General features: G+C 36.4%; 1 protein-coding gene across 6 annotated transcripts in view; it reads right to left on the bottom strand.

Annotated features, from left to right (window-relative positions):
• The window catches only part of FOCAD (focadhesin), a 117,655-nt gene that overhangs the window by 65,087 nt on the left and 40,537 nt on the right, over positions 1-12,031 (bottom strand). For all 6 annotated transcript variants that reach the window (XR_015261514.1, XR_015261513.1, XM_086771535.1 and 3 more), the window contains exons 12-15: positions 10,493-10,597; positions 9,990-10,091; positions 9,328-9,458; positions 7,629-7,755 (exon numbers count right to left, since the gene is read on the bottom strand). Coding sequence is in view for 4 of the 6 variants with exons in the window: in XM_086771535.1 (XP_086627661.1) it covers positions 7,629-7,755; positions 9,328-9,458; positions 9,990-10,091; positions 10,493-10,597 (465 nt within the window). In the remaining 2 variants the exon portion in view is untranslated. The remainder of the gene's footprint in view (positions 1-7,628; positions 7,756-9,327; positions 9,459-9,989; positions 10,092-10,492; positions 10,598-12,031) is intronic.

The following is a 12,031-nucleotide window of genomic DNA, read 5'->3' as shown; positions in this document are numbered from 1 at the left end:
TGTTTGTATCCAGTTTCTAGAGCTCAGAGTGAACCCTAAGATCACCAGTGAAAAGATCATTTTTTTTTTCTGCAGGTAGGGCACAGTGATTTCAAAAACTGATATCACTAGCTGCTGCAGTGATTCTTTGCTGAGCCAAACAGGGACACTGCATGTGCCTGCTCCACATCCACCCCTTCTGGTGTAAGGCTTATCAATCTCTCTCTCTTTTTTTTTTTTTTAACTGTTCATCTATGCTCTTTATTAGGTATATCAAAATAACGTCAGCATTTACCTCTAGGACTAATGCACATTTGAGATGAAAAAGAAGGCATCTATGTATTAGTAAGCCTGTGTTTCAGACTGTCCATAAGCTCAGGAAGACACCACTGTAGCAGATCACATGCAAAACATTTGGGGTTAGGTATTAGAATGTTTCTAAAGGTTAGAAATGATGCTGCTGCCATCAGTGATGTCTTCTATAAAGCTGAAAGACTACTGGCCTGTAACTGCTATCTAGTTATTCACCACAACTTAATCAACTTTGTATAGTGAAGAAAATAATGACTACACATAGATGCTACTTACTGTTACTCTAGCTACAGAACAGTAGTGAGACATAATGGGTCCTACTTAGCCCTTCCTGGATAAAAATAAGCCTCACTTGGCTTATTTTCAATATTAAATATCCACACAACAGCTCAACAAGCAGTCGGTACAACACGTTGCATTTCTAGGCAATGAAAATGTCTGTGAGGTGCTCAGCCAGTGGTACAGTTCTAGCTGAAGAATTACACAGAAGTCACAAAAAGAAGTAGTCAAGTTCCACAGAAAGCTTGACTAGACAGTATTATAGGTACTAAGCTTTCTCATTTTTCCTTGTGAGATTTTTCAGTTGCCCATGCTCTCACTCTGTAAGGAGTCATGTATTCTGGTGAAAATACCCTTGCAGCATTTGGTCAAAACTCACACTGCTCTGTGTGGAGAATTTAACTTCTCTGATTTTGCTACCATACCTAAAATAATTCTGTCTGGAATTTATTTGTTGCTACCATTTGTATTTCAGATTCCAGTGCAAACCAGGAAAAGTCAAAGAAAAAACAAACAAACCCCCCACCGAAACACAACACCCCCGCCCCACCCCGGACCCTCTGAAACCATGACAACAAAACAGAGAAAAATACCAAACTCATAACAGTGCAGGCTTAGAACCAAAGTATGGACAAAAAAAAAAAAAAAAAGAAAAAACCTATAGCAGAGCAAGGTATGAGTACATATACTCAGCCTTTTAAAGAGGAAGACATACTGGAATGGCAAATCAAAACTCTTCTTCAAACAATCTGAGCAAATGTCATAAAAATTTCTTGGTTTATGAAATTAAAGCAAAGGAACAGACAACTCAGAGAAATACACATTTATCTATGTAACGAAATCAAATTAAGATATTTTATGAGCATATTCCACAAAGGCATTAAGAAAGATAGTTCTAGTGTTATTCTGCACTGAAAAAACCAGCACGCTTGGTATCAGTGAATTCAGGTAATTGCTGAATTAAGCAGTCACTTAAGTGAGCGCAAAATGCATTTTATAGTGCAATTTAAAAAACTGAAGATGCCTTTTGAGTTAAATCAATTTCAGGAATAGCAAACCCATGCGTACATTTCTATGGTAACAGCCACTGATGGCTAGAAACACCTAGTACGGTAACATTCCAAGTTAAATTATACCTCTCTCTCCCATCGCTCAAAACACAGTTTGCAAGAATATGAAAATATCTCTTCCAGTATTCAGAAAGACAGACATATTTACTACCACTGTAAGTTCTTATGGAACTCAACTATCTAGAAATTATAAGTTTCTAATGAGCTAGTTGTCTGGAAACAGAAAATACACCTTGTATCAATATGCAGAGAAACAAATAAAGTTGTGTATTCACGGGGACTCATTGCATATTGTAATTTAGGAAGACTACAAAACAATTAACTAGGCAAGAACATTTAATTTCATTCTTTTTATATCACACATATGCTCCAATTTCAGCTAACAAGTGAAAAAAGGTCATAAAAATAGGCGGCAATCTAACAGAAGTTTCACATTTAGCAGATATCCATACCACACTTAAGCAACAGCATATTGCACTCTGTGATAACTGTTTGTAACAACTGGCTGTATTAGTATTTTCAGTGTTAAACGCCACAGCAGATGGGGCAAAGTGAAATCTGCAGGAACAACATGTATCAAATGTCTTCTGTCAGCTACACTGAAACAACATACTGGTTTTGGACCGCGTATATTTGGTATGTCAAAACAATTTGCCCCCCATTAAGTCGCACAAACAACAATAGCATTACAACAATCATATGGTATCTTACCCAGTATTCCACCAAGGATTGTTTTCCATACCTACTCATGCACATGTAACCATCATATGCACCAAGAGCAGCATTACTGCCACACAGGACCTAGTACCTGGCAGACTGTAGTGAATAAATAGTATTTCAGAAATTTTGTCAATGCCAAAACACTGCAATTATAAAATCAATTTTAACGATTTTTATCTTTTCACAAACAGAAAGGATTTTCTTTACTGTACGTGTAAAGCATCCATGTTAATGGCAGAGATTATATTAACACTACTGATCTGATATGTATTGATATGTGTCTATCTTCAGAAGTGGAAATCCAGTAGAAAATAATTTTTTCTACTGGCTAAAAGAAACGGTCTGTGTTTCCAAAGGAGTTTCCAAATGCTAAACATTTTATTGAAGACTATAGGTAAAATTTATGTGCCTAAAGATGCATTCTTCAGTACAGCAACACACACATCAGCAGATGCAACTTTTGACCCTTTAGTTTTTGTAATCAATCAATGACCTGCCAGACTCTCGAATGCTCAACACATGCTCGGACACACACACACACACACCCCCCCACACACCCACCCCTAAAAAGAACCTTCAGTTTGGATGAGTCCAGAGGTACTGGCCAGACACTGAGAGAAAAATCCCAGACACATGCTATCAGTTAGTTGCTCAAAGTCCAAAAGCATGCAGCTCCACTCTTACATAGCTTATAAACTCAAAGAACTGAAGGCTCAAGTCCTGCAGAACACTGAGATGCTGGCAAGACTGAGCAAAAGGAAGGGCCCAAAGACAAAAAAAAAGGATGCTCTTTAAGGCATTCTCCTGTCTTCTCAGTACATGGCACTCTGCTGAACACAGAATCATCTTCACCACAGTTCCATCAAATAGCTGTGCATGAAGCTAAACAAGACTGTTAAGAATCAGCAGAATTCTCCAGTCACTGTTTTCTCAGATTAGAAAGGCACATATTATTCTGGCAGCTAGTTAAAAAGCTCTATATTGAGGAACTGTTCGCACTTCTAGGATCCATAACCACACTGGGAACAGTGTTCTGAACTCAAACCGACTTCATACTCAACACAGCAACAAAAATAAGCATCAGCCTCTATCAAACTTTATTCAATGAAACCACACTGCAAATACATTGTAATAGTTGGAAGAATATCTTCAGTTCAGCAGTGTCCAATTAGATAATCATAATTTAGAGCCGTTGAGCAAGGTTTCTCTGGCATTTCTGACAAAAGATTCTCCTACTGGATGATGTTTCCCCTGTTTTAAGAGCGCTTTTAATTTGATGGAAGTTCAGAAGCTTATCAACAACACTTAGAATGTTCCTGCTTTTGCAAACACCACCTGCAACAGAGTTCCCAATCTAAAGCAGATGGTCCTATAAAATGTCACTCTGATAGCTGACAGCTCAAATATGATAACTTAATTCAATAATCCAATATGTCAGACCTCAGAAAGTCCCAGCTAACTTCTAGTTCTTTGCAGTTAAGGTGAGAATGTTTGAAAAACTGCATTGCTGCATTCAGAAATCATGAAATACTAGCGTTTTGGAAACCGTAGCTCTTCAAGAATGCAAAAGGGAAAGTTTTCTAAATATCAAAAAATAACTTGAAAATATTGCAGGTGTATGTGTGCTTCATTTCTCATTAGATGCCTTTAAAACAGACATATCCTTCAAGCGATTACACTCTCCTCTGCCACTATATAAGATATATTAACTTTGTGTGCTTCCCAAACAAGAATTACACACTGCCCTTGCATACTCAGTTAAAAGCACAGGATCTTACAGCGAGTAACTTTTTTCTTATTTTAAACACCGCTGGTATTGGGAGAGGAAGATTATAAAAAGCAGCCAAGAACAGGTTTGGAGGGAGAGATTTGTTAAGAAGGGCATGTATATGTGTGTGTTTTTTGTCCTAGCTAAAGAAATAGTGCAGCTTAGAATATACCGTAACTTAAAAACTTTTGCTGCATTCTGAGAAAAAGGAGAATTTGCAGTATGTCTCACTTCTCCAAACACTGTTGCAAATAGTTTTTGAAGTGGATCTGATACAACTTCAGACTGAGTAATAATTCAAACTTGGTGAATCAATCTGAAGGAACATGGATTTAACCTGGCTAACATTATTTGGTACACAATAAATACAAATACTAGAAGATACTAAAACCATTACTGAGCATAGCTCTCCATTCTGGCCTGCCATTAACAAACTTCATCTTCAGTTGCTGTAATATTAAATTTCCTTAAAAAAAAAATTAACAAGAAGTTAAGACTGTAGAATTCTTTTGGCTCCTTTCAGAATAATTTTCTAGACTTATAACATAATGGTATTCCTACAGAAAATCTCCTACCAAATGAAGAGCTGTGAACCAATGGAGCAGGGAGACTGGAACAGCAGGCAAGACAGGAAAGCAGTTGTGAAATTTGGAATCTCCTTTAAACTACAATCAGGATAAAACCTATCAGAATCTTTCCAGAACATGTAACTGCAGAAAAACCCACCAGACACATCCTCTACTGCAAAGTATTATACCTAACAGGCAGCTACAGAAATGTCTGCAACTGACATAAAGTAAAGGGCGTACCATTGATTCGCTAAGGGCTAGACGCTGTGACTGACCAATAAACCCCTAGAAGGGAGGCAGGCTCAGATGGGTAAAGGTGATGTGCCCATGAAGATCAGAGAAAAATGCATAGTGGGACTGACCACAGCTGTTGCAAATAAAGTGACTCAACACAAAGAGGACCTTTATTTTAGATATACAGCTATAAACATTTCAGTTCATCAACTGATGATGTAAGTGTTTCTCCCCAGTTCATGTATGAGCATGTCCCTGAGTCAGTCAGGTCAGCATACAGGGGAGTGAATACATGGCTCAGGCCAACATAGAGTATAAAAACTAAACAGTCAACAGAAGAATTTCAAAGAGATCAATGGGTTTGAGCTGGCTTCCATCCACACATTCCTTCCTGGTGACTGGGGATGCTCAGCATAGTGACAGTGAGCATACTACAGAGACTAGTAATGCGAATCACATTGCTATTGTGATTGAACTGCAATTTTATATTTTGCTACATATAACTCACATTTGTATTGTGATTTTGGTATATTTTGTATCACTGTACTGAATCGGAAATCCAGTGTAACAACTACCTTCAGATAAGTACTACACATTATATCCTCCAAATACAGAATATCTGAAGTAGCCTGGTCAGAGAGTGTTGGACTCGAAACACAATGTGACAATGAAAAATGACCCGGATTGCCCTGTGACATTTGTTGACAAATATGATCTAGGAATAATTAGACTAAATAACCCCATCTTCTTTTCAAAACACTTTTTGCCCAATACTCCAACTGACTTGACAACATGATGGTGCTGCAGAGACAGAATCACTACTATTAATCGTGAGGATTAACAGCTAAATCACTCCTCAATGCCATTTCCACAGTAAAAAGTTTGGCCATGACTGTTCTGTCTACAGATGTGTTCTATCCACATTCAAATGTGGATTTCAATGCTTACATTGAAATTTCAACTACAAAAGGGGAATTCTTTTTGTCGACTACACAAGTAGTTTTTCAGTTTCTGCTAACAAATTACAAGTACACACGTTTCCTTAACTTATTTTGTGCCTGCAAAGAATCCAGCAAAAAGTCAAGGACCAAACAGGAGAAATAACATGCAAGTTAAAAACCACTGTCAGTGTTTTAAATTATGAAGTTTAAGACAACATATATAATACAACTATCAGTGATATTGTATGTTCAGAAAAAAGAAAATTTTCCCAAGCTTAGAAGAAGTAGTAACTTCTCCACCTAAAATACATTGATGAATTTGGTCTTCCTGAAGCTACTCAGTGTTCCTTAAGCTAACACTACGTACCAATTCTGTATGCCACACATCCTAATCAAGTGACAGAAAAGGAAGTTGTCATTGTAGTTAATGTTTCCAAGATGAAAAGAGGTTGGGTGCAGAGGTAGGTGCAGAAGGAGGAACTCTTCGCAACTAGATGACCTTTAAAGGTAGGTCCCTTCCAACCCGAACTATTCTATGATATAACATAATACATTCAAAAGAGAAAAAGTCAAAACATCTTTGACATTTCCAGCTTAAAAAAAAACAAAACAAAAACAAAACAGAAATCACACCAGTGACAAAGACGCACTGAAATGAATTTTGGTAGCTGAGTTAAAAGCGGAGCTAGCAACAGGATTTTCATTCAGTGAGGATATAAATCACACAGTTCAGATGGGAAAAAAAAAAAAAAGGGAGTGGTACTTGCAGTAGCAGGTAATCAGGAAATAAAGTAAAATGGCAAATATTTTCACAGTCAGAGTGAACATAGGCCAATAAGGTTCCAATAAGGTTATTTCAATCACTCATTCAATATGTGGAAAACTCCTTACCTATATACAGTTCATCCTGGGAGCCTGGCAGCTGCCTTCAACAGCAGACCTGCACAAGTAAGGAACTGCACCTACACTACTGGCTGAAGAGTTCAAAAAGAAATTAGGATGTTAACTATGTACAAGGGCAAGGATATAAGGTAAGGCAAAAAGTGAATGAGGAGTAAGTCAAACCCGAGAAAGTGAAACTGGCATAAACTTCTGCCAAAGACAGTGGTAATAATCCTTTGATAACATCTCAACACAAACTCACCATTTCAAGAGTACAGTTTTTAAGTACTCTTAAAGCAGAGTCACTATGAAATCAGACTCAGTTCCTCAGGGTTTTAGGCAAAAGGAACATGAAAACCTTCAAGGATGGAGACAAGTTCACCTTACCAAGCAACATGATCCAATGCTTACTTGTCCTCTTCATCAGTAAGTAATGAATGCATTAAACAGAATCCTTTCTATTTCACTCTCTATCAAGTACTGTAGGTGAACTAGACCCAGCAGGGGCAGGCCAGTAAGAAGGTATCAAAAATGATATTATTCACATACTCTCCAGTCAACCAGATTACGTGCCAAACAGCTGTTCTTTTCAAATCTCAAGGAAAAATGCATGAAAGGATGTATTTGAAACAAACTGTGAAGCTGACCTAAAATTCCAACACATACATGGAAGGGCTGCCCAAATGCAGTAGAAGGGCACAGTACCATTTCCCAGGAACAAATAACTGATGTTGGAAGAGAGGAATTAAATATGTCAGAAGAAAAAAAAAAATTCTGCAACAGTCCAATGTACTCTTAACAAAATGCCAACGAGGAAAAAAGTCCATGATTCATAAGCAAAACACAAAACACAGACAAGCTAATTTAATCTTACCTCAGCCTCACAAAGTGCATGAAGACCCTGTAACACTATGGCAGCAGGTGAAGCTTGATCAGGTTTTGTGCATTCATTTAATACTTGGGAAATTGCAGCCAACATGTCTGCTCCGTGCTGGTATGGCCTAAAAGAAAAAACATGAAGACATAAGGCAATACTCATGCATACACACAAGTTCTATTCTATACACAAAAAATCATTAGATATTGGTTTTGTTTAAGTGACAACTAAACCAGACTAAAACTGGGAGGAAAAAAAAAGATAGAGAGGATATGATAGAGAGCTCTAGTGACTGAGTGACACGGAGAATTAAATCAGCAGGCATCAAGTTCCAAATAAAAGATCACCATGTGGTGATCTTGGAAGTTTTGGTGGCTATGGAAGTTGGGTGGCTATCTTGCTGGGCTATGGAAGATTTTTTTCTCCAAGGATGTTGCGCTAAAAGATTACACCAACCAGGAAGTGACTAAGAAGTAAAATCCACATGTGCTATTAAAGACACTATTCTTTGCTTCTTTGTTGTAGGCTTCTATAAGTAATCACTACTGTGTATTGGTGGAGATTCTGGCAACAAAAGACTTTTGGCTCTCTTACATGAGACAGGAACATTTTCCCAAACTTCTTGCTGCTGCAGTATCATTTCTCTCTCCTTCCATGTCTACATGGGCTGCCTGTTTGCTTTCCAGTCTTTTATTATCCATTCAGTTTTATTGGACTGTGGTGGGGAAGGTGTCAACTTCTGATTCAGCAGTTCCTCCTACTGTTTATGTAAGAACTTGGGGTAAATAGCACCTGGCTAGGTGATTTATATGCATGGAACATCCAGGCTTCCTCTATTTGCTCTCACTTTCTTCCAAATAATTTCTAAATACATGAAGAACATGTATATACACCTTAACTCTAACTACTCCACATCCCTGGCAAAAAGAACATTATAGCTGCATTGAGATTTATCTCTTGCTTTTGACTTTTCTTTTTTAATTATTTATTGAAAACTGCAGTTTAGCAAAATTAAAGAAGGTTGAATAAGTAGAGGAAAGGGTATTTTCTTTAAGAATTTTTTTTAGTTGACAAATGAAAGATAACATTAATCTTCCTAGCTGTTAGTAACTGACATTCTAGAAAGAAAGTGAAAAGTAGAATCAAAAGACAGGTGGCAAAGAGAAAAGATGTTATTGTGCACATAAATCAGAAAGTAATTGATAATATATTTAAAAATAATCTTCACAGGAACTGTAAATTATTATCAAGTACCAATATTCGTGGACTGTTAGAGCTGCAAAGGATCAATATATCGTTCAGTTGTACAACTGTGTTTTGTGGTCAGTACAGTACCAGAATAAAGACCAGTCATTTGCACGTGAAAAAATACACTTTTTATCACTCTGTTTCTTTAATTTGGAGGTGATATGCTTTAAGTTTCTACTCTGATCAGTATAGGATGCATGTTTTGTTTCAGGATAAAGACATTTTAATTTTCACATTATTTCCATGTGCTTTCTATTAGTTATAATAGAAAACCCAAAACTTACTAGCTGCTGAGATTAGCAATGCCTGAGTCAGTATCCCATTCAACTACAGAAATATTACCCACAATTAATATAACAAAGTAGGTAAAAATAATTATGCCGCTTTTCTGGAAAAAAATAAAAATAATTTTCCCTTACAAAGACATAAGGATAACACTCGTGCTTACCTCTGCCTACATATATCTCTTATACAAGCAGCCTTAGCAATCAGCTTTTCCCATTGAGCATCTTTGTCAACAGACAAAGAGGGCATATCAGACATCGCCAAGAACTTTTGCAATTCTGGGTAAATTCGATCCTAGAAAAGATTTGATTTAAAAAACTATCATCACACCTTCAAAAGACAGTGACAGGATTTTCAACTGCTAGCACTTTTACATGACTTCCGAATACCACTTCTATTGCATACCACAGTTTGCTTTTCTTCATTATTGGAGCCTAATGCTGCACTGAGATCTAACTGGCTTCTGCAAACCAAATCCCTATCGCTACTTTGTAAACAGAGAAGCAAACTACTGCTATGTGACTAAAGTCTTGTTCTTATTGCATATTATGAAAAGCAGAAAGCTGTCCTTCAAATCTTTTTTTTTTTTCCTAATTCCAGTCTGAGAGCTGATGAAATGAAAAGCAGGTTTCATGAAAGATATACTATCGGAATTTTTCACTAAAACAGAACCAATACAGGCACTACTCCCACCATTTACTTCATATTGCTGATAATGAGATACTAGTGTAATCAGTGTTCCAACAATTAATTTCCTTACTCGGTTAGAGGTAATTAAGTTTTTCAACTACGCTTATCTTAGTGACACTACAATCATTTTCTAACCTGTCTTTCCCATAAGGATGTCATCAGCCGCAAAGCAATTCCTCTAAGCTTTGGTGTGCTCCCCAGCATGTATATGGCACGTAGAATCTGAGCTACACAAACCTGAAAGAAATCATTAAACCAAGTGTCAGTTATTTTTTATGTTCAAGGATAAAGACAAATCTACAAATCATTACTTTACAACCAAGTATAACAAGGACATAACTGTCCAACTGCAATGTCACAAAGAAACTGGAAGCCATTTTCTGAAAAACTTCAGTGCATAACGCATCCAAGAGCATCTTCTTATGATATACATAAAGATGACAAAGTGCAGACAATAAAGCACAATATACATTTCACTCTTTAAAAGAAATTTCATAACCCATTCAAAATACTAGAAAGTTATGCTGAAGCTTACAAATTAGTTACTTTAAGCAAGTTTAATTTTTTTTTTTTTTTTTACAAATTAATGACCTCTTATCGATACAGTTTTTGTTTTACTAAAAATTTTTCATTCCGACCTTGTGTACACCCAGTGAGGGCAGTGTATACAATATATCCCTGTATAGCGCAGGCTCCAAAGGTCTTCCCAATTTAAAAATCAGAACTGGGATCAGATTTGGGACCTAAAATAAAACAAAAGTAGGAAAAACTTGGAACTAGGTTGCCAACACAGTGTCTCATACAAGAGAGTGAACTTGTCAGAACATATTAGGAACTCCTACATTTTTGCATTATTTTTTCTGCTAATAGGAAAGAGAAAGGAACATTCTAAAGTCTGTAATTTCACATGACTTAGACTTTCTCTGTTAAAGTTATCACCTTAAAAGCACGTTGTTATGCATGTTCAGCAGTAACCACTGCAATAATCTAATTTCCACAATAAATCCATTTTTACTTGAAATTCCATTATAGACACACTGAAATTGTGTATTGAAAATGGTATGTTAAAATACATACCAAATCAATGAAGAAATTATTCTAATTCAGTTCTGTCATTAGAGAGGAATTCTGGTGATGCTACTATCATTAGCCCACAAACCTCTCATATAATACACTATGATTTACTGCATTCTTTAATATAGGGTACAAAACTTCAAGGGAGCTCCCCCTGAAGTGACAGTAAAGGGAAGGAGACTTATCTACCTCCATTCCGCTTTTATTTAGATTAGATTTTCAATACTTCCATACCTGTAGGTCCTTCAGTTTTCTCTTGTGGACATTCATATCACTATGTTGTAAAATCAAATCTACTCATGATGAGCTTCCTTTTTCCCCCCTCTCTTAATTTTATAGATACTTAAAAGTAATTATACTACACTGGTTTACATTCTGCCTTTATACAGTAGTAATGATTTTTACTTAGCCATGTAGGTTATTCTTCAATAGATAAAACTTGTGTTAAAATATAACGTAATTTCCAAGAACAGAAAAGCTAATTAGGAAATTTGGTATTTAGCAGCCATAAGTAGACAAAATTATTTGAGTAGTCTGGCTTTCAGAAAATTATTTCCCTTACACGGTAAACAGGATATAGAAGTCTCCATTTCACTTTTAGCATTTACCTCTAGAGTGAGTCATCTCTGGAAGAGGTTTTTTCCTCTTTAAATTCAAGTTACTGTAACTTTAGAAAATTAATTCAGCAAATCCAAGACTAGCGGCTTAATGCAGGAGAACAAGTGTGTATTAAATCCCATACATACTAGGCTAATGTAAAAGACTAGGCAACACTCAAACCCAATGTTTACAAGATTGGATCCAATCTTAAATCCAATCTATAATTCAGCAATCTTACACCTCTGAAAATTTATCATAGTAAGACTGACTCTTTATATATGTATGGGTGGTTTATACATACAGTGGTTCTAAAAAAACTATTAGTGGGAAATTCCACTACAACATTCTCTCAGCATGAGCAGATGTCTTCAAACGACAAAATTTCTCCTGTACAAAGGTCCATCTCAGTCTAAAGAAACTACAGACAAAGAACAATGAATAAAAATCCAAGAGCCCTGAGATTTTGCATACTTTCCTCTGTAATTACTAGTTTCAACTTACAG

Source organism: Chlamydotis macqueenii, chromosome Z (assembly GCF_036417535.1).
Source record: "Chlamydotis macqueenii isolate bChlMac1 chromosome Z, bChlMac1.mat, whole genome shotgun sequence".
Lineage (NCBI taxonomy): Eukaryota > Metazoa > Chordata > Aves > Otidiformes > Otididae > Chlamydotis > Chlamydotis macqueenii.
Note: the sequence above shows the minus strand (reverse complement) of the source record. Positions and strands in the feature narration are given on the sequence as shown.